This window comes from Cydia amplana, chromosome 20 (genome assembly GCF_948474715.1).
Source record: "Cydia amplana chromosome 20, ilCydAmpl1.1, whole genome shotgun sequence".
NCBI lineage: Eukaryota > Metazoa > Arthropoda > Insecta > Lepidoptera > Tortricidae > Cydia > Cydia amplana.
In genome coordinates this window covers 13047885-13071931 of record NC_086088.1, presented here as the reverse complement: position 1 = coordinate 13071931, position 24047 = coordinate 13047885, and the positions used below count along the sequence as shown (strand labels likewise).

The 24047-nt window shown below is 44.8% G+C and overlaps 1 protein-coding gene across 1 annotated transcript; it reads left to right on the top strand.

The window, feature by feature from the left end:
• LOC134657767 (protein Skeletor, isoforms B/C) lies at positions 1-24047 on the top strand. Its single transcript, XM_063513333.1, has 14 exons — positions 1-283; positions 356-435; positions 1085-1233; positions 1665-1898; positions 3161-3268; positions 3355-3537; positions 8611-8704; positions 9036-9182; positions 9361-9496; positions 10521-10686; positions 19453-19666; positions 20871-21036; positions 21944-22132; positions 23917-24047. The coding sequence occupies exons 1-14, from the start codon at positions 244-246 to the stop codon at positions 24045-24047; spliced, it is 2037 nt and encodes a 678-aa protein (XP_063369403.1). The 5' UTR covers positions 1-243.

The following is a 24047-nucleotide window of genomic DNA, read 5'->3' as shown; positions in this document are numbered from 1 at the left end:
AAAGTAAATCTCTGCCATTGGACGCAAGCAACGTGCGGCGATCAAGTGGCCAATCACACACGCGGCCTTGCCCGCGCCGCGCCCGACGAGAAAGCACTGACAACTTGACAAGTCAGCTGTCAAGTTGAAGTTGAAACCGGAAGTCTGCGCGAGAGTTGCGAAAACTTCGTACAAATAATGACCTTTGCGTAGAAAGTTAGGAACAATAAAAACTAGTGTTAAGGATTAACGTTAAGTGTAACAATGTATTTAGCATGGCTAACTTTTCTAGTGCTGGCTACAGGTAAGTTGTCAAGCTTTAGTGTGCGACTTTCTCTGTGTTGTGGTGTTATATATTGTGTGTTGGTGGTTGCAGAGGGCTGGGCGCAGGAGGACGACGACGACGGGCCCTACCGCGGCAAGCTGCTCGAGAAACTCAACTCCTACCATCACCAGGTACAACTCCACTTTTCATTCAAACACTTTGTAATGTAGTACAAGTGATGACTAAGTTTGGAATTAATTTGAATCATTAACTAATGAAAACTTGTTATTGAGTAGATTGCTTAAATTTCGTGGTAAACAATATGTAATTATGAATTTCTAACCTTTATCATGTTACTTCTGTATGTTTAACTAGTTTATCACGAAAAATAAATGATTTATGATTTTTTATTTATGATTTACATGCATAAATCTGTCTTGTTTTTAATTTAAGCAAACTACTTTAATTGTATGATTGAGGATGTTTCTACAAATTATTTAATATTATATATTTTTTATTTATTTATTAGTCAAATGAGTAACACAGCGTTACAATAAAACGAAGGCACTGTGAAACTACAAAATACAAGTTAAACATTAGATTTGGAGTTTTTAGAGGTATCCATTGCCACAAACTCTGAAATCCGGTCGTTGTTTTTCAGGATTTTTGTTATATCCTCAAGCAACTTCTTCCTGGTTTCATCTAATTAAGTATATCTAAGTTGTAGGTCTAATTATTCTTACCCTAATACCTAACCATTTAGTGAAAAACATGCATCACATGTTTCTGTCACCCCTGTCCTGTCCCTGTGTCAGACAGTATTGTGAGGTCTGTCTGCAGGTGACGGGCGAGGTGTATGCGGTGGACGACTGGACACTGCTGCTGGTGAACTTCAACTATGATGGCACAGGGGACGACACCTTCTTCTGGGCTGGGGACTCAGCACGCCCCGGTCCGCAGGGCTTCATTGTGCCTGATGAACATGGCAAGTATGTGTAAAATAATCTCTAATAGAGTTGGATCATGCTGAGCTTGCATTGATTTGGCAGTAACATTGCAAGCATATCCCATAGAAGAGCCATATAACTTAGCACACTTGGCAAGAAAATATTGCTTGGTTAGACTCTATACAGAGGCAGCGCCGGGCGTGGGCGACCGTCTACGCCCTACGGCCGCGCAGTCCGAGGGGCCTCGCGCCTCAAATACGTATAACTTGGACACAACGTAAACAATTATTCGTTATTTGTAGCGCTACCTTGCCTTGCTATATATGTAGTACCTTGCCCACACCAAATTTTGGTCTTGCCCCACCAACCACTCACTCTATAGTTGAGTGGATTCATAGTTTGTTGTGTTTTAAACCTTTGTTAATTAGTATTTTCTTATGTGATAGACTACTTCTTGCTTATACATCCTGCAGGACTAACATCCTGGAGCGGTACTACAATGCCGAGGTGCGCATCTCGCTGCCGGAGGGCAAGCGCGTGTCGCGGCTGAAGTGGTTCGCGGTGTACGACATCGCGTCGCAGAACGCGTTCGGCGACGTGTACGTGCCCGACGAGTTCGAGGCGCCGGCGCCGCAGACCGCCGCGACCCTGGCCGGGACCGGCGTGTCCAGCGCCACCCTGCAGCTGCTCGACGCCAAGACTATCCTGTGAGTGCACCACACATCGATTTTTGTGTATACAGGGTGGATTTTCTTTTAGGGTCAGTGAGGGCAGCTACCAGATCCCGTGCTGCTACGACAAAACGGTCTAAGAAGACCTTCCCTCGATTTCAAATTAATGAAGATTGGCTTTTACAGATTTTGGAAAAAACATACAGGGTGCGAGAAAAAGGTCATTTTTGACAAACTTTTTTTTTGATGCCAATCGATCCCATTCCTGTTAAGGATCAAAAGCTTGTATGGAACCAAAAAAAAATTTCCGGCTAGAAAAGCCACAAATCGAGGAAATTTTTTCCCATACAATTTGTATGAAAATGAAAACTGTTATTTTTCACATGCTATTTTTGTATGCCAATCGATTCCATTCCTATCCAGTATCAATAGTTTCTTTGGGGTCAACTTACGGTAATGTACTAAAAATCCACAAATTAAAGAAAACTTTTTTCATACATTTACTATGGAGAAAACGTGAAATTTAATTCACATTTTTCTATCTGGCCAATCAGTCCTGTTACATTTAAGGACCATAATACTGTATGAAGACATTGCTGTAGGACTGATGGGCGAGATAGAAAATTGAGAATAACATTTCACATTTTCCCCATAGTAAATGTACGGAAAAAGTTTTTATTAATTTGTGGCTTTTTAGTACTTTACCGTAAGTTGACCCCTAGGAAACTATTGATACTGGATAGGAATGGAATCGATTGGCATACAAAAACAGCATGTGAAAAATAAAAGTCTTAATTTTCATACAAATTGTATGGGAAAAGTTTTCCTAGATTTGTGGCTTTTCTAGCCGGAAATTTTTTTTTGGTTCCATACAAGCTTTTGATCCTTAACAGGAATGGGATCGATTGGCATCAAAAAAAAAGTTTGTCAAAAATGACCTTTTTCTCGCACCCTGTATGTTTTTTCCAAAATCTGTAAAAGCCAATCTTCATTAATTTGAAATCGAGGGAAGGTCTTCTTAGACCGTTTTCTCGTAGCAGCACGGGATCTGGTAGCTGCCCTCACTGACCCAAAAAGAAAATCCACCCTGTATTTCCATTGATATTAACAGAAGAAGTGGGAAGCTAAACTACAGATGGTCTGAAGACATCAAATCTGTTGCTGGGATAGGCCGGTAAAAGACAAACAATAAAGGAAAATGTTAGAGGAGGCGTATGTGTCGCTGCATGGACACATTGATACAGGAACCTAGTTTTATCGTTTATTTATAAATGATTAGGCCTCAAAACTTGTTGCAGAGTGCCGGAGTTCCGGTACGACGGTGCGGGCGGCGAGGCGTACTTCTGGGCCGGCGCCGGCCCGCAGCCCAGCGCGCGCGGCTTCAAGCTGCCCGACGAGTACGGATAGTAAGTATAACTACATAATATACATAGGTTTATATTGGTTTCAATTATGTGATATAGTCTGTAAAGCAGTATGTGTATATGTATAGCCTGGAGCCGATCCCCGCGTACCGCGGCGCGGACGTGCGCCTGACGCTGCCGGGCGCGCACACGCTGTTCACGATCAGCTGGCTCGCCGTGTGGGACGCCACCGCGCGGCGTGCGCTCGCCTCCGTGCTGCTGCCCGAGCGGCCCAACGTGCCGCCGGCGCTCACCACCCTGCACCCGCACAGGTCACTGTAGAGCCATATGTAGAGTAGCCGCACACGCTGTTCACGATCAGCTGGCTCGCCGTGTGGGACGCCACCGCGCGGCGTGCGCTCGCCTCCGTGCTGCTGCCCGAGCGGCCCAACGTGCCGCCGGCGCTCACCACCCTGCACCCGCACAGGTCACTGTAGAGCCATATGTAGAGTAGCCGCACACGCTGTTCACGATCAGCTGGCTCGCCGTGTGGGACGCCACCGCGCGGCGTGCGCTCGCCTCCGTGCTGCTGCCCGAGCGGCCCAACGTGCCGCCGGCGCTCACCACCCTGCACCCGCACAGGTCACTGTAGAGCCATATGTAGAGTAGCCGCACACGCTGTTCACGATCAGCTGGCTCGCCGTGTGGGACGCCACCGCGCGGCGTGCGCTCGCCTCCGTGCTGCTGCCCGAGCGGCCCAACGTGCCGCCGGCGCTCACCACCCTGCACCCGCACAGGTCACTGTAGAGCCATATGTAGAGTAGCCGCACACGCTGTTCACGATCAGCTGGCTCGCCGTGTGGGACGCCACCGCGCGGCGTGCGCTCGCCTCCGTGCTGCTGCCCGAGCGGCCCAACGTGCCGCCGGCGCTCACCACCCTGCACCCGCACAGGTCACTGTAGAGCCATATGTAGAGTAGCCGCACACGCTGTTCACGATCAGCTGGCTCGCCGTGTGGGACGCCACCGCGCGGCGTGCGCTCGCCTCCGTGCTGCTGCCCGAGCGGCCCAACGTGCCGCCGGCGCTCACCACCCTGCACCCGCACAGGTCACTGTAGAGCCATATGTAGAGTAGCCGCACACGCTGTTCACGATCAGCTGGCTCGCCGTGTGGGACGCCACCGCGCGGCGTGCGCTCGCCTCCGTGCTGCTGCCCGAGCGGCCCAACGTGCCGCCGGCGCTCACCACCCTGCACCCGCACAGGTCACTGTAGAGCCATATGTAGAGTAGCCGCACACGCTGTTCACGATCAGCTGGCTCGCCGTGTGGGACGCCACCGCGCGGCGTGCGCTCGCCTCCGTGCTGCTGCCCGAGCGGCCCAACGTGCCGCCGGCGCTCACCACCCTGCACCCGCACAGGTCACTGTAGAGCCATATGTAGAGTAGCCGCACACGCTGTTCACGATCAGCTGGCTCGCCGTGTGGGACGCCACCGCGCGGCGTGCGCTCGCCTCCGTGCTGCTGCCCGAGCGGCCCAACGTGCCGCCGGCGCTCACCACCCTGCACCCGCACAGGTCACTGTAGAGCCATATGTAGAGTAGCCGCACACGCTGTTCACGATCAGCTGGCTCGCCGTGTGGGACGCCACCGCGCGGCGTGCGCTCGCCTCCGTGCTGCTGCCCGAGCGGCCCAACGTGCCGCCGGCGCTCACCACCCTGCACCCGCACAGGTCACTGTAGAGCCATATGTAGAGTAGCCGCACACGCTGTTCACGATCAGCTGGCTCGCCGTGTGGGACGCCACCGCGCGGCGTGCGCTCGCCTCCGTGCTGCTGCCCGAGCGGCCCAACGTGCCGCCGGCGCTCACCACCCTGCACCCGCACAGGTCACTGTAGAGCCATATGTAGAGTAGCCGCACACGCTGTTCACGATCAGCTGGCTCGCCGTGTGGGACGCCACCGCGCGGCGTGCGCTCGCCTCCGTGCTGCTGCCCGAGCGGCCCAACGTGCCGCCGGCGCTCACCACCCTGCACCCGCACAGGTCACTGTAGAGCCATATGTAGAGTAGCCGCACACGCTGTTCACGATCAGCTGGCTCGCCGTGTGGGACGCCACCGCGCGGCGTGCGCTCGCCTCCGTGCTGCTGCCCGAGCGGCCCAACGTGCCGCCGGCGCTCACCACCCTGCACCCGCACAGGTCACTGTAGAGCCATATGTAGAGTAGCCGCACACGCTGTTCACGATCAGCTGGCTCGCCGTGTGGGACGCCACCGCGCGGCGTGCGCTCGCCTCCGTGCTGCTGCCCGAGCGGCCCAACGTGCCGCCGGCGCTCACCACCCTGCACCCGCACAGGTCACTGTAGAGCCATATGTAGAGTAGCCGCACACGCTGTTCACGATCAGCTGGCTCGCCGTGTGGGACGCCACCGCGCGGCGTGCGCTCGCCTCCGTGCTGCTGCCCGAGCGGCCCAACGTGCCGCCGGCGCTCACCACCCTGCACCCGCACAGGTCACTGTAGAGCCATATGTAGAGTAGTCTCAAGGCGATCAATAATCAGAATAACTATCGGTGCCTGCTGCGTACCGTGGCAGGCGGAGGCGACCACTCTTGCCGGCTGCCACGCACGCAAGCGTTCACTTCATACGTCTGCACTTGCTCATTCTGCGCACAACTGCGTTTCTCAACGTCTTACTTCAACTGTCTGAATGTAATTTGTTTGTGACAGCGATAGCAAGATTGGTCACTGTATGAAAAAGAGTGTTTAAAAATTAATTAAAAATTAAAAAGCACGACTGCAGTTTAAGAGCGAACTGAAAAGCTAAAAATAATTTTTAGTTGTGTTAGGTACTCAACTTAATGAATTTAAAATATAATATATAGGTAAGTGTTCTTTCAGGGTCGTAAACAGCAAACGGAAAAGTTTAGGCTCATTTAGGATCGTGACTGTACCTGCATATTTTATTTCGATTGCAGTCGGGGACCTTGATATATTGAATTTTTCCCATTCACAGGTCCCCGACTGCATCGAAATAAAATATACAGGTACAGTCACGACCCTAAATGAGCCTAAACTTTTCCGTTTGCTGTTTACGACCCTGAAAGAACACTTACCTATATATTATATTTTAAATTCATTAAGTTGAGTACCTAACACAACTAAAAATTATTTTTAGCTTTTCAGTTCGCTCTTAAACTGCAGTCGTGCTTTTTAATTTTTAATTAATTTATTTTATTTTATACATTTTAGTGACCATACAAACCAACCACATTTTTTATATGATTTAAGGCACTTAAATTGCTTCAAGGAGCTTTCATCATGTTGATATTTGATATGTTAGCATAAAACGTGCTTAAAAACCTAAATAGGTCGGACCCAAAAACCGGACGTATTGAAAAGTGATATGGCTTAATATCTCTGCAACTACATAATTATTTCCCATTAGTTGGCTTTCGGGCTTCGCAATTAAGATACTTAGGGAAGCTGCAGAAAACATGCACCTTTCTTACGTTCCGGCCCTTCGGTCCTACGCGAAGCTCGGCCTTCGGCCTTTGCAATTAAGAATCTTGGGGAAGCTACAGAAAACGTGCCTTTCTTACGCTCTGGGCCTTCTGCCCTACGCGAAGGTCGGCCTTCGGCCTTCGCAATTAAGAAACTTGGAAAAGCTGCAGAAAGCGTGCACCTGTCTTACGCTCCGGGCCTTCGGCCCTACGCGAAGCTCTGCCTTCGGCCTTCGCAATTAAGATTCTTGGGGAAGCTGCAAAAAACGTGCACCTTTCTTACGCTCCGGGCCTTCGGCCCTACGCGAACCTTCGGCCTTCGCAATTAATACTTGGGGAAGCTGCAGAAGGCATGCACCTCTCTTACGCTCCGAGACTCCGGCCCTACGCGAAGCTCGGCCTTCGGTATTTACAATTAAGAAACTTGGGGAAACTGCAAAAAGCGTGCACCTTTCTTACGCTTCGGGCCTTCGGCCCTACGCGGAGCTCGGCCTTCGGCTTTCGTTATTAAAATACTCGTGGAAGTCACAGGAAGAGCCCATCTGTCTTAAGTTCCCAGTCTTTGCTTCTCGTAAAATATTGTTTCACAACAGTAGCACGTGTGCTCCGGGATTTGCAAAATTTGTCGTGCGAAATTAAAATCATCATCAAAGACCTGCCTTCTACAGTCATGATAATAGTGTCTTCTATTCAAAGTCTCAAGTTAAATCTTATAATAAACAGCACAATATTATGTTTATTCAGAGTACCTGAGCATTTCTCAAATAATTTGTACATTTCGATCACATCTTAGATTTCTATAAAAATTGGTATGCTGGTAAAGTACCTACATGAAGCTGAACAATTTCCACCATATTTCCCAAAATGTCCAAGAAAGTTTGTATGAAACATTCCTTTTTTGTTACCAAATGTGTAAGGAAATCTGGTTACCAGAAAAAATGTTCATGTAGGTACTTTACCAACATACCAATTTTTATAGAAATCTAAGATGTGATCGAAATGTACAAATTGTTTGAGAAATGCTCACCTAGTCAATCGTTCAAACCGTTCCTTTCGTATTTGACACTTTCGCAATTGAAAATAACGTAAGCGCCACGTATGACGTTGTCGTATATAGCTGCAAAGAGAAATGTCATTAGCGCGATGTAGAACATTTCGTATTTTCTCTCCAACGATACAATTAAACATATAACTTATATATATTCATATGATCGCCTTAAAAAATCCTTTCTTTTAATATCCCATTCAATAGATTTAGACAATTCATTTATCTTTGCGTTATACTTATATTTTGTAAAATCTTGTCCTACCAAATGAATAGTTTAAACCATATTTTGTGTACAGTTTTAGAATCGTCTTTCAAAATCCTTTATTTTAATACCCAACTCGATAGGTTTATAAGTTTTATTTTTGTTTCGGTTGCACAATTTGCAATGCATAATCCGCCATATTGGTTTTGTGATGACGTCACATAGCCTATGTTACTCGGGATGACGTAAGGATTCCAATGATATCTCAAACACCTAAATCGGTTCAGGCACTTAGCTGTTACGGTGTAACAAAGAAACTTACATACCCACATACAAACATGAACCCTGAAAACAATACACTCTTTTTTTGGGGCAGTCGTGTAAAAAGCAACAAGACAGGTGTCCGTAATTAATTTGTACGCAGTTACGCACGTAAGTCATTTTATCATATGTATGTACGTAGTAAGGAATCAATGTAACTCATTGGTATGTAAAGTGTCATTCAATAGAACTTGCTAACTATGTAAACAAACCGCCATACTAAAATTGACACTGAATGTCAAATTACTAGTAACTTTTGTTTACATAGTTAGCAAGTTCTATTGAATGACATTTTAGGTATTATTATTTGATGGCTGAATAAATAATGTGTGTTGTGTTTAGGTCGACGCTGCCGTCGTGCCGGCAGCTGCACCGCGACCTGCAGGTCAGCTGGGAGGTGTTCGGCAACCAGCTCACCATACAACTCGCCGGCAAGGTATCCACACGCTGTCTCGATAGCGTTAACGGTACCATTCTGTCCTACGTTGTCGACGGATGATAATATTCATTTCAATAGGGTGAACTAGTATAATGTCGCCCCCTTCAATGGTATACCCCTTTCATGCTATTGTGGAGCGGGAATTAGAGATCGGAGCGACACGATAACCACAGCTCTTGAGCAGCACTGGTGACGTTTGCACAATAATGGAGGCCGATAACTGGATTTACCTTCTTTTAGAGGCCGATGGCCAAATTATATACTTTATAAATAGAATCAACTTTGCCTGTATAATAAATACAACTGTAATGTGTTGGTTTGTTTTTAGATCGGAGATAACGAGTACATGGCGTTCGGGATATCGGGCTCGAGCACGCGGTCGCAGATGTTGGGCGCGGACGTGGCCGTCGCCAGCTTCGAGCCCGGGTTCCAGCGCGGCCGCGCCACCGACTACAACATCACCGCTCTAGCGCCGGTAACATGCTTGCAAGCTGTACATTCCCGCGCAGCTCGACCTTCGGCCTCGCTTTAAATTACTGGACAATGGCATACTCGTAAGCTGTGCCGGTCGCCGGTCTCTATGCTAGGTCGGTCTTCGGCCTCCAGTCTGATAACCTTGACACTCTTACCGAAAACCTTATCCTATATTCCAGTGCGTTCAAGTGTTAGGACAGTGGCGCGGCGTGTGTCGCGACGAGCGGCTGGGCGCGCAAGACTCCAACCAAGTGTTGACGGCCTCGAGGGCAGATGGCGTCACCGTCGTCACGTACAGGCGGACCCTGCAGCCCGGTGAGTGGTTAGAGTTGAGCCGGGGTAAGTTGGCGGCGATTTTGATAGCCCGGAATCTTCTCGGGTTACAAGTGTAGGGTTAGAGCCGGTGTAGTTTTATTTGACGTTCATTAACTTATTGTAATAATACTTGAAAAATTAAACTATTTTTATCTTTGTTTTGTTGTATCAGTTCCATGCAATTTACAAACAAAAAAAATCAATTCTGTTCTTTACAGTCTTTACACTGTAGATTCAACTTTTATGGCTTGTATGGTTGGGCGTTTGGAGTTTATGGCGCGTGGCACTGGCCGCACTGGCACGGCGGCGTGGCGTTAGACAGCTTTGAAAATGTTGTTGGCTCGTTATGGTATTTTATGCAACCGTTGCTTAAGAGAGGTCAAAAAAGGCGAGTGGCATGCGTAACAATTTGAGGCGAAGCCGAAAATTGTTAATAAAGACGCCACGAGTATTTTTTGACTCAGTAAAACAACGTTACATACAATACTTTTTCTACGACCAAACACTTTGAAAAAAAAATGTAAAATCAAATATTTTTATAGTGTGTCAAAGGTCTGTTTGATTTCAAACATAGACAGAGAGAATCATACTATCTTTGTCTTACACTATAGTACTAGCACCCAAAAGAAAAGGATGAGTATAGTTTTTTTTGTTCCTATTTACTGACAAGATTTGGTTGACCCAGTATAATTCAAGAAGTAGCAAAAATGGAGGGTACTGGCAGGAAAAGAATGAACGAATGAATGAAATAAAAAAAAACATGTCTACGGTTCACTTATTTGTCAGAGATGACATTTAAAATAAGGTTGGCAACGAAGTGGTCATTACACGAAGTATCGTAAAATCGCCAAAAAGGTACTGCGTGTATGCACAAATTATTTTTTGGGGAATAGACTAAAGACTCGTCTCGACAACTATAAGGTAGGGTTTTAAAGGTGTATGCACGACCCTTCAAATGACAAATAAAAGTAGGTACGGGAGTAGATAAATAATAAAAAGGAGTAACGTAACCGAGTCGTTTCAGCGGAGGCGATCGACCGCGAGTGGGTGACGGACAAGCCCTCGTTCGTGGTGTGGGCCGTGGGGGCGCTCGACTCCGAGCACGAGCCCGCGTTCCATCGTCTGTGGCCGCGGGCCGACGTCGCGCTCCACGTCTCGCAGCCCGCAGACGACTGCGTGCAGTTCAGCGTGTGAGTTGATAGGTATTAGGGGAGCCGGCACGAATGGATCTCAACGAGTGAGCGATAATAACTATCTACATGTCCCTGACTAAATGGTTAAACACAGTCGATACAAATAGGTAAGTAATAATTGTCGCTGGTCGAAAACGCTCGACACGTTTCACTCCGTACCGAGGAGCGTCATTAGGAGCTCGCGTTTACGGTGACGGACGGGTTATTCCCACTAGTTACCACCAAGTTGTTACCAGTGGTACCTACTGGGAATTTTTTTCTCACCTTTTACCACTGTTAAAATTTTTGTTAGAGTTAAATACTAATAAAAACAGTATAAATAGTATAGTATTAATATAGAATGATATTGAATTACCTAATAAAATCACTTGAAAAATAATCTAAATGGATTATTAAATTTTTCCTTATGTTAATGGGATTATTTTACTTCGATATTTTAAAATTATGTGGACTGTATTCGAACAAATTACGAGATGAGAAACGAGACGATATAACACGAAACTTAGGACAGGCTAGGTCAATTGTTGAAAGCACTCACCTTGCTGAGCTGTAGATGATGGCGCAGCTCTCGGTGTGGGCTGGCACAGGCTCCTCAGACCCTCGGCTCGTCCAGACTTACCTCGAACCCGAGTTACCTAGACCAGCGTGGACACCGAAATAGAGCAGGAGCAGTGCTTCTTCAACTGATCAGCCTTCCACAATGATTACACACAATTTGCAGACGAAATTCAGCCTTTTAGATGAACCGACACGACAATATTCCACGAAACAATTAGCGCAGCAAGATGCACCCGACATTACTTGTTCGCGATACGAAAGGGAAGAAGGAAGTAGTTTTTTTTTTTTTAAGGTTGAACGATAATGTTGCCAGGCAAAATTATTTTAAAGCTAGAATCCTTAACATTTTCCGCTCACCAAAATACAACGTATTTTCCACAAGTTTATACAGTTTTACAGTAAGTGTCAATTAAGGATGAGATAGAATCGCTGTGGCTTAGGGTTTATTTTCCTATTACTATTTTTTTTTTACTTTAATCTAAGTCTACAATAAATAGAATACTTATTACTATACGATAGTGAATGAACACTTTAGTTTTGCAAAGGTAAGGGACACAATTTAACTATTGGACGTTTAAGTTCGCCCGATTCTGTGCGAACTGTGATAACTCGACAGATCCCGTCACTCCCTGGATGGAGTTGTACCACCCGGCCAACTTTCCACTTCATGGGGCTACATTGCTCATTGACAATGAGCACGAGCGTCCCGACGACAATGTTTTTCTGGCTATCGAACCACTTGTGGCGCTGCTGCAATGTGTGCAGATATTCGAGGTGCCACTTGCGCCAGAAATCCTGATGGATCTTTTGTAACAATTTCCATCTTTGAAGTGGACCTATTTTCGCATCGACCATGTTGCTTTCAGGCAATATGGTGAGCGGTTCCAACGTAAGGAAATGTCCGGGGGTCAAAACTGACAGGTCGTTGGGGTCTGAGCTGACAGGGGACAAAGGCCGTGAGTTTAGCATCGCCTCAATCTGGGTCAAAACCGTGTAAAACTCTTCGAAAGTAAGGCGCTGAGAGCCCACGACGCGAGCGAGATGTGTCTTTACCGACTTTACACCAGCCTCGGTTAACCCCGAGAAATGTGGGCTGCCGGGTGGGTTAAACACGAAATCTATTTGTTCTGCCCGTGAAGCTTTAGCCATGAAGTCTTGGAGCACATTGGATGCGCCAATAAAGTTTCGACCCTGATCTGAGATCAACCTAGAGCACCGCCCGCGGCGCGAAATGAAACGGCGAAGAGCTGCGAGATAAGCCTCTGTCGTGAGCTCTGAAGCCAGCTCAAGATGTACTGCTTTGGTGGCAGTGCATACAAAAACGCAAATATACGATTTGAAAGTGCGTAGACCACGGCCCCGGGCCAAGCTTGTGTCAAAGGGACCAGCGTAGTCTACTGCCGCTGACGAAAATGGTTTGATTTGGTTGATTCGAAACGAGGGTAAATTGCCCATTATTGGAGGAGATGCCACTTTAGGCCGAGCACGAAAACATTTCATGCAAGATGAAATAACCGAATTTATAGCCCTTCTTGCTGAGAGAACCCAGAATTCTTGGGCTATTAAATTTTGCAACGTTTGCAATCCAGGGTGCATAAACCGGTGATGGTAATCCTCAATGATCAGCGTAGTCAACCTATGATCACGAGGCAATAACAGTGGATGTTTCACATCGAACGACAGGTCCCCTTTAGAAAGGCGACCGCCCACCCTTAGCATTCCACGCTCATCCACAAACGGCGCCAATTTCCGCATGGGTTTCGATAGGGAGTGAGTGGACTTATCTGTCAACAAACACCGCAATTCTGAAGCGAAGGCTCGCTCCTGGACATGTTTCACGAGAAAATGAAGAACCTTGGTAATTTCTTCAGGCGACAGATTCGAATTTGTAATTTTCGACGATGACTTTTGCAAGTTATGCATGAACCGAAAACAATAAGCGAAAATACGCAATATGCGTTGCAAAGACGAGAATCGGCTCAATATGTCATCAACCAACGATATATTAGAGGCTGTGAACAAACTGTAGATTTTTTGCTCGTTCGAAGCGGCTTGATCAGCAAAGATCTCAGATTGCGGCCAAGATTCATGAGGATTAGACAGCCAAGTAGGCCCCGCCCACCATAGCGTATTCTGGATTAAATCAGCAGGTAACAAACCGCGGGAGCCGCAATCCGCTGGATTATCCGAACCAGAAACGTGGTGCCAATTTTCAGGGGGGATATTTTCTTGTATGTGCGCAACCCTATTAGCCACAAAAGTTTTCCACTTTGATGGACACGAACGAATCCAAGTCAGCGCGACAGTAGAATCTGACCAAGCGTGGATATCATCAAAAGTGTGAAAATCTTTTAGAGCTTCTGTAAACGACACAACCAAATCCGACAACAAGACAGCCGCTAACAGCTCACATCTCGGGATGGAACATTTACGAAGTGGGGCCACCTTCGTTTTAGCGCAACACAGACGCACGACAACGGATCCGTCATTTTGAACGACACGACAATAGATGACAGCACAGTAACCCTTCTCCGAGGCGTCACAGTACCCGTGAAGCTGTAACGATACGAAAGATGTAACCATTCTACGGGGAATGGACAACGAGCTCATTTCCGCCAGTTGCGATTTGAATTTACGCCATTCATGAGCGATAGCGATAGGAACCTCTGCGTCCCAATCGACACCAGAGACCCATAAAAGTTGTATTAGATATTTTGCGAAAAATACGACAGGCGACAATAGACCCAGAGGATCAAAGATACGAGCGATGTCCGAAAGGATCGATCGCTTCGTACAGCGACAATCATTCAAGGAGGTCTTGAATGTGAAAGTATCTTCCTTAGGAAGCCACGACAAACCGAGAATTTTTAACGATAGATCATGGACGTTTTCGAAATTATGGAGTTGATCTGAGTAAAGCTCTGAACCAGGAAGGCTTCCTAAAAATTCAGGGCTATTAGAAGTCCATTTGCGTAGATGAAGCTGAGCAGACGATAATATCTCCACCAGTTGTTGTCGTAACCCTAACGCATCCTCAACAGAGTCTGCACCTGAAACAACGTCATCGACATACGCATCCCTAGCCAACACTGCAGCACCTTGAGGAGCGCGAGGCGAAAATTCCTTTGCTAATTTCGATATGCACCAGAGCGCCTGATACGGAGCACAGGACACACCATAGGTCACTGTGACCAAGCGATAATCTTTCACAGGGTCATCAGGTGACGGACGCCACAAAATGCGCTGATAGTCGCAGTCCTGCAAATCGACAAGGAACTGCCGGTACATTTGTTTGATGTCACCGGTGAACACTACTGCGTGCCATCGAAAACGAGCCAACAAGTCAAATATGTTATTTTGCAATTTAGGGCCGGGCAGCAGTGTATCGTTCAAGGACTTCCCTGAAGAATCTTTTGCGCTGGCGTCAAAAACACAACGAAGAGGAGTTGTTGAGGAGTCAGGGCGCAAAATTCCGTGGTGGGGTATGTAATAAAACTGACCCTCAGACGACAAGGGAGGATTAACTTCCACCATGTGACCACAACTGGAGTAGTCGTCCATAAAATTGACATAAGCTGTCCGAAACTGAGGATTCAATTTGAATTTCCTCTCTAAATTTAAGAGACGCTTGAGAGCTATCTCACGAGAATTTGAAAACCTTGGTTTATCCTGAGGGTCGACATAAGTTAATGGTACTACCATCCTACCCTCGGGATTGCGACAATATGAAGTTTCCATTTGGTTTTCACACGACAATTCTGATTTCGACAAAACGATATTTTTGGGAGGATCTACGCTTTCCAGTTCCCAAAAGCGCTTAATATTATTGTCTAACGAAAGACTCGACACGAGAAAGCACCTCTCCGTACCACCTTCTGAACCTTTATGACAACGAGAACGAGAAGTGTTAACGTTTATAGGGCACTCACCCATCACCAACCAGCCGAAAACAGTGCGGACAGCTATGGGCTCATCTGCGTTGCCCTTGACAACGCCAGATTGTAGTGCAGCAGCAAAAAGGTTGACGTTAACCAACATGTCTATTGGTCCAGATTTGTGAAAAGACGGATCAGCGAGATCTAAATCCTTCAGATGCCCCCAAGATGACACATTCAGTGGTTCTGGTGGCATATCATGGCAGATCTTGGGAAGCACGAATGCTTCAAACGAAAATTTGCATGAGGAGTCCCCATTCGAAGGAACTATCTCACAATCGACAATTCCAAAAGTGTCAGTCGACGACAGACCAACACCGTTCACCGTTGGTGAATTGTTTCTAATTGGTATTCCAAGTTTTTGAGCGCACTTCATTGTTACAAAGTTACAAGCGGAAGCATTATCCATCAGCATTCGAATTGGTACAAAATTATTAAATTTATTTTTTTATCAGCACGATAGCTGTCGAGAACAAACTTGGTGCATTTGCATTATGCACAGCCAATGCCACTTGGGTCGACGGAGTTGTTGGATCCAACTCCTTATCCTTGTCGAAATGCAATAATGTATGGTGTCTGTGCTTACAGATGCCACAAGTCACAGAGGATTTACAATTTTTAACTGAATGGGATGGCTTACAACAAAGTATGCAAAGTCTCCTCTCCTTAACCTGAGCGAACCTTTCCAGTGGACACAGTTCCAAGAATTTAGTACAGGTATCTAATTTGTGTCCCGGTGCGGAACACATGGCACAATTGCTCACGTTACTCACTGGCGGCACAAGGAGAGCAGGCTTAGCCTTATTCGACACTGGCTTACTATACACTGGTTTACTGGACAATGTTAACGACTTACCAACACTATTCTCTAGTGCCTGGCTCCGCTTTTCAACAAATGATATTAATTCCTCATAACTAGGGATCTCCGTCCCTGATTGAAGCTGTAGCTCAAAGGCTTCTCTACTGCTAAAATCTAGTTTTGACCACAGAGTATGGAACAACATGAAGTTCTTGTCTGGTAATTTATATTTCGATAAGATTTCCAAGTTCTCCTTGAAAGTTCGAGATACTCTCACTAATTCTGATGCAGACTTTGTCTTCGCCGCCTCACAGTTCAATAATTTCTCATAAAATATGCTGGCAATTATCCTTTTCTTTTCAAAATGTAATTTTAGTGTGTTATAGGCCATTAAATAATTTTCATCACATAATGGGTAATTTTTAATTAAGTCAAAAGCATGGCCGGTCACACTCGACAACAAATAGTGCAACTTTTCTACTGCCGGGATATTTTTGCTGTGAATCAGCGAGTCAAAGATCTGGATGAACGATACCCAGTTTTCAATTTTCGAATCGAACGGAACTATATTAATTTTAGGTAATTTAACACTTGAACTTGAACTGCAACTACCACTTTTATTTACCACATCAGGCTTTATTTCCGCTAAACGTATTTTTATGGATTTTACCATTTGTTCGAACTGTTTTGATATTTCTAATTCACTTGACCTATCAGTCGAAATCGCAGAAAGCAATTCAATTTGAAAGGCATGAAATTCACTTTCAAGTTTAATTACATCTTGTAAACAATAGCCTTGCAAATCGGAACTCTTTATATATTCCATCCGCACAAACGCATAATCCCGACCTACACGGCTTTTGTCGTAAGATTCAGTCATGTTTATTTTGTAAAAATATGTAAGTTAATTCACTAAAACAACAACAAAACAGTTCGATTCGATATCACTAATAGCAATAGCCTTAGGTTATATTTTGACTGAAGTTGTCAACAATGACAGATAAAATAAAGGTTGCGTTCAGAAACGAAACTACTTCGACACAAAATTTTAGTCTGAACTAAACGCTCGCTTGTTTCACCAAAGAGTTTAACTAACGGAAAAACGCCCAAGCCAAGTATTTCAATCTTACCCTCCAATGTTTTTATGATTTTACAATGAACAATTTATTCACAAAAATTGGTTTTTAAAGCGAAAATAACCACGGTCACCTTACAAATTATCCGGTTCGAAGGACCAAAAATGTTAATGGGATTATTTTACTTCGATATTTTAAAATTATGTGGACTGTATTCGAACAAATTACGAGATGAGAAACGAGACGATATAACACGAAACTTAGGACAGGCTAGGTCAATTGTTGAAAGCACTCACCTTGCTGAGCTGTAGATGATGGCGCAGCTCTCGGTGTGGGCTGGCACAGGCTCCTCAGACCCTCGGCTCGTCCAGACTTACCTCGAACCCGAGTTACCTAGACCAGCGTGGACACCGAAATAGAGCAGGAGCAGTGCTTCTTCAACTGATCAGCCTTCCACAATGATTACACACAATTTGCAGACGAAATTCAGCCTTTTAGATGAACCGACACGACAATATTCCACGAAACAATTAGCGCAGCAAGATGCACCCGACATTACTTGTTCGCGATACGAAAGGGAAGAAGGAAGTAGTTTTTTTTTTTTTAAGGTTGAACGATAATGTTGCCAGGCAAAATTATTTTAAAGCTAGAATCCTTAACACCTTATATATTATAGTTTTTGTGCTAGTACCGGTTAAACTGTTTCAATAGGTTAGGTCACTTTTAAGGCAGTTTACTAAAACTCTAATCGACTTATAATTTATAGTATACTATTTTTATTAGTATTTAACCCTAACAAAATTTTGGTGGTAACTACTGAGAATAAAAATTCCCAGTAGTTACCACCAAGCTGAGTCGGTGGTAACTACTGGGAATTATTTTTCCCAGTAATTACCAGTGGTAAAAGGTGGGAAAAAACCCAGTAGTTACCACTGGTAACAACTTGGTGGTAACTAGTGGGAATAATCCTGACGGACCGGCGCAGACTGCCTCCATCACGCAGTTTCTTTTCGGCTATGTACTTACAATATATCTACAATCGTGAGAAGAGTTAGAATTTCACGAGTAATTAATTCTAAAATATCGCAATTTTTAACCGGCGAAAAAAACGGAGGAGGTTCTCAAGTCGACGCGTATATATTTTTTTTTATGTATTACCACGCATAACTTTTTACAGAGTAGTTCGATTTTGATAATTATTTTTTTATTAGAAAGGGTATATCCCGAAGTTGGTCCCATATAAATTTGGAAAAAAAAAATCCAACCTTAAGGGTAGGAAAATAGGGGCTGATTGATTTTTCACTCACCGATTGTAACGTATGACCATTGACCACGCATAACTTTTTACAGAGTAGTCCGATTTTTTGGGTTATTCCCACTAGTTACCACCAAGTTGTTATCAGTGGTAACTACTGGGAATTTTTTTCCCACCTTTTACCACTGGTAACTACTGGGAAAAAATATTCCCAGTAGTTACCACTAACTCAGTTTAGTGGTAACTACTGGGAATTTTTATTCCCAGTAGTTACCACCAAAATTTTGTTAGAGTTAAATACTAATGAAAAAAGGGTATAAATAGTATAGTATAAATATAGAGTGATTTAATAAATGATTATAAGTCGATTAGTGTTTTAGTAAACTGCCTTAAAAGTGACCAAAAATATTGAAACAGTTTAACCGGTACTAGTACAAAAACTAGAATATATGTAAGGATAAATGTAAAAATCCATTTAGATTATTTTTCAAGTGATTTTATTGGGTAATTTAACATCACCCTATATTTATACTATATACTATTTATACTGTTTTTATTCGAATTTAACTCAAACCGAGTTGGTGGTAACTACTGGGAATTATTTTTCCCAGTAGTTACCAGTGGTAAAAGGTGGGAAAAAAATTCCCAGTAGTTACCACTGGTAACAACTTGGTGGTAACTAGTGGGAATAACCCGATTTTTTTCATTCATGTGTCGCGTTCTTAACAATGCGTTAAAACTAAAAATGGAAAAATAAAAACTTAACAAAAAAATAAAACCGACTTCAAAAAGGATGAAATAAAATGCGCGGCGCGCTCTTTCTTTCTTCCGTGTATAAAATATTATCCTTTTTGAAGTTTATGCGTCACCAACTGATATGTTTGAAGTCGGTGCCGAGCCAAGCGGTAACAATACCGGTCAAAAATAATCAGCTCTATATCCTGTACGGCTACTGCCCGTATTTATGGCTATAAATCCCATTTTTGAGTCACCACTTGGCTCGGCGCCGACTTCAAACATATCAGTCGGTAACGCGTAGACTTCGAAAAGGATAATATTTTATTTCATCCATTTTGAAGTCGGTTTTATTTTTTGGTAAAAAGTTTTTATTATCTTCCGTTTTGTGGCAAAAAATGACAGGGGCTCCTCTATGGCGGCCGCGCCCTGGGAGACGGCGGAGCTGTTCGACCCGGCGCTGCGCGTGTTCTCGTTCTCGCTGGGCCCGGCGGGCGGGCCGCGCGGGCTGGCGGGGCGGGGCGCGGCGGGGGGGGGCGGGGCGCCGCTCGCCTGGTACGTCAACGGCCAGCTCGCGCCCGACCTGCAGATACGGAGGGGCCTGCACTATACTTTTAAGGTGAGACGCGTTATGTTCCCAAATGTCGAACCGCCATATAACGGGTCCGGCGTCGACCGAACTTTGTAGTGCGGGTTCGCTTTGACGTTCGGGCGAACGGATCTCGTGATTCGCTCGTTTGAGAGACCGGTATCGATTTTAGTCGTAAAATTGATAGATTTAGTCGATGAAATTGTCCACCTTTTGTTACGTAATAGAAATAACGAGTACCGGTATCTATTTGCGCGTCTTCTTATCTTGCATTTCTACAGATCATTTTTTTGAAAACTGATGACTGACTAAATTAGTAATGAGTTATTTTCTGAGGGACGTTTAGGTAAACGCGCGTAAAGCGCTGATTTAGTCGATCTTATTTGTAAATTTCGTAAAGTTTGGACTGCTAAAAATGGTAATTTTGTATTACACATATCCTGTACTCCAATTTTTATAGGCTAAATTTTTGTTATATGATATTGAACAAGAGTAAATGAAAGTTGGACGAAATCAATTTTCACCAGAATTACTTCAAAACAAGTGAAAATTTTTCGTGAAAATCGACTTAATTTCAACGTAATTTTGATACTTAAACAAAATAAACAAGCTATTACAAGTACATTTCCTGAAATTGTTCTTATACATCATTTTTTAATATAATTTACCACTATAATTTTTTGATGAATTTTTAAAAACTGCCCCTTCTCGTCATTCATTGCCGGTGACGCACGCTCGGGACCTCATTATTAAAAGGCAAGATGAGAAGACGTGCTAATAGAAACCAATACTTACTTGTTATTTAAATATTACGTATCAAAAGGAGTACAATTTCAATGACTAAATATATTAATTTTACATTTTGGCTCTAAAATCGATAACGGGCTCTTAACTCGGTCGATATTGATGAACTTGCACTAAAACACTAATCAATGTGTAAACAGGCCCTAATAGATTGGAATGGGCAAGTTATAGTACCTAATGCTAATGTAAAATGGTTTTATATGATATGACGTTACGAGATAAAAGATTGAGCCACATGTTTTAACCATTTCATTGACCCCTAAACAGAAGAATTTAAATGTAAACGTTATGCTCAATATGTGTGCTCTTATTTCATAGGTTTTTTTTTTGTAGGTATACCACCTAAAACGAATTTATTTTTCCATTAATTTCCTAATAAGTAAAACGGATCTTTGTTCGATGATCGATTTACAATGAACGTGTATTTGAGGTGTTCGGCGGCAACAACCCGCACTCGGCGCACGAGTACCACCCGCTGATCGTGTCGGTGGACCCGCGCGGCGGGCTCGAGCAGCTGGCGGAGGCCGCGCAGCGCGCCGTGCGGGTGCTGGCCGGCGTGCACTACACGCGCCGCGGCCGCCTCACCGCCACCGCAGGTATGTCAGCGCACCGCACCGCACCGGGCGTTAGGTTACGTGTATACAGCGCGCCGTGCGGGTGCTGGCCGGCGTGCACTACACGCGCCGCGGCCGCCTCACCGCCACCGCAGGTATGTCAGCGCACCGCACCGCACCGGGCGTTAGGTTACGTGTATACAGCGCGCCGTGCGGGTGCTGGCCGGCGTGCACTACACGCGCCGCGGCCGCCTCACCGCCACCGCAGGTATGTCACCGCACCGCACCGCACCGGGCGTTAGGTTACGAGTATATAGGACACCCTCCCGGAACTTAGTTCACCACGCTGACAAAGTGACTATTGACTCCTGACATTTACTTGCTACTTTAATTTATTTATTTTAAAGTTACAACATTTGTATTAATGAATTTATGTTTCGTTCTCTTTGACATTTGTATGCCAACCGGCAAAACATAGCGATTCAAATGTATATGTACATACCTAAAACCTATTTATGTGTACCTCTACTATGTTTTACTAATAATGCAGAATATAAATAAACAAGTTTTATACTTATAAGATATTGACATGTAAACTTTATTTCATGTTTATAAAAATTATAAATAAAGAATCTGAATCTGACCGACAACTTGCTGTCCATTTCTGGATCAATACTTAAATAAAGGTGGTACCTATTGCTTCTTCACCATGAGATTGTTCGTCATAAGTGTCAAAACACTTAGGGCCACCCCACATCTGGCGTCTTTCGAGCGTCGGCGTCGGTCAGCGCTATGGAAAATGACGTCGCTGCGCAGTTGCGTCGACGTTGCGTCGAGCAGGGCCATAGAGTTGTAGACGCCGACGAGACGCCGACGCTCGAAAGACGCTAGATGTGGGGTGGCCCTTAAATAGTTAGCTAGTAATCGTGTTAATATTGTTGTCCGGCAGCGGGCCCCCTGTGCCTGGGTCGGCACGCGGCGGGCGCGGACCCGCGCCGCGCGGCCGACTTCACCACCTTCCGCGCGTTCAACCGCACGCTGCAGTGGGGCTGCGCCGCCGGCCCCGCCGCGGAGCTGCACGTGGCACCCAACGACACCTGGCCCGACCTAGTCTACTACAACTCCTTCACGCACGCCGGTCAGTCTTGTCACGCTTTACATCGCGAATCGAGTTTATCTTATATTTTGAAGCAAATAAATGAGGAAAAAATGCAAATGAATCGTAAGTGATAACCTGACACATTTATTTATTTAAAAAAAAAATTATCCTCACAATTGACACGATTTCTACGGGTTATTCCCACTAGTTACCACCAAGTTGTTGCCAGTGGTAACTACTGGGAATTATTTTCCCACCTTTTACCACTGGTAACTACTGGGAAAAATTATTCCGTGGTAACTACCACCAACTCGTTTGGTGGTAACTAGTGGGAATTTTTATTCCCAGTAGTTACCACCAAAATTTTGTTAGGGTTAAATACTAATATAAAACGGCATAAATTGTATAGTATAAATATAGAGTGATTTTGAATTACCTAATAAAATCACTTGAAAAATAATCTAAATGGATTATTAAATTTTTCCTTATATATTATAGTTTTTGTACTCGTACCACTTAAACTGTTTCAATATGTTTGGTCACTCTTATGGCAGTTTACTAAAACACTAATCGACTTATAACTATTTATTAAATCACTCTATATTTATACTATACTATTTATGCTGTTTTTATTAGTATTTAACTCTAACAAAAATTTTGGTGGTAACTACTGGGAATAAAAATTCCCAGTAGTTACCACTAAACCGAGTTGGTGGTAACTAGTGGGAATAAACCATTTCTACTACGTAATCGAGGGATTATCATCAAACTAGGTAACAAACACGCAATCGAAATGCAGATTAAAGCCAACTTTTGGAAACTCATTATTATTTACAACGACGACGGGACTAAAATCGGGTAAAATTAAGTTTTAAATGTACTTCCGACGTTTCGAGGATGGCGTTGTCCGCGCGTGGTCTCGAAGACGACTGGCTAATAAAGTTGACATCAACATCTTCTAGGCGCGCGAGTTTTTCGACTTTTGGAAACTGTTTGTGGCGAATCGCCACGCATCCAAATACGCCAGAGGAGTTGGCAACACCAAGAGAGAGGGGATAGATAGTAACTTGTCGTTTAGGAGAAAGGAAGTTTAAATTAGATTATAAATTATAATGTAGTTCACGTTGTGAAGTTACTGTAGCCGTCTAGCGTAAGCTCGGCAATAAATATCGTTTACAACAAGAAGTGGTTGTCATTTAAATACGACGTGCACCGCCACCCCAAATGTTGTATAAAGCAGGAACCTATCCTGCTTTATACAACAGTTTCCAGTTCCCGTTCAGAGCCTACTCTGAAAACGACGCAGAAAGGTTTGTGTTCGTTTAGTGTTGTTTTTGTTGTGTGTTTACACCTAGACTCTTTTGAAGTGAAAACTCCTGTGATGTGATGTGTGATGGTGATGGGGAAAAAATGTTAAACTCGCGAGAGCGTACGATGTCATCGAGTTTTCACTTCTGTCGGCACTCCCGGAGTGCAACCCGTTGTTTTTTTTTATTTATTTAAAGACGTCGAATGTCATCTGCCATCATTGTTGAACCAACTATATGAGATGTAGAAATATTATTTTGCTGACGTCAAGCTGACGTAAATAAGAAAAAACCGCTAGGTTCAAATGGGACTGTGCTAGTCACGTTCTACCGCGTGCATCCGGATTGCCATAGGTGGGCTAAGCATATATATTATATACATATATACCAAGTGGATGCCGGTAGAGGGGCGTGCGCACAGGGCAGGTCCAGGCGGAGATAGCGGGGCGACATGGACACCTTCCTCAACAACTGAAGTGGCCGGAGTAAATAAATAAGTAAATGCGGTATGTGCAGGTATGGGCGGGCGCATCTTCGTGGTGGACCGGCCGAAACGCAACCTCAACAAGAAGGGCAACGGCGCCGCCGCCGGCTCCGGCCCGGCGCCGCTGCTGCTGGCTGCAGCCGTCGCCGTCGCGAGGTTGTAG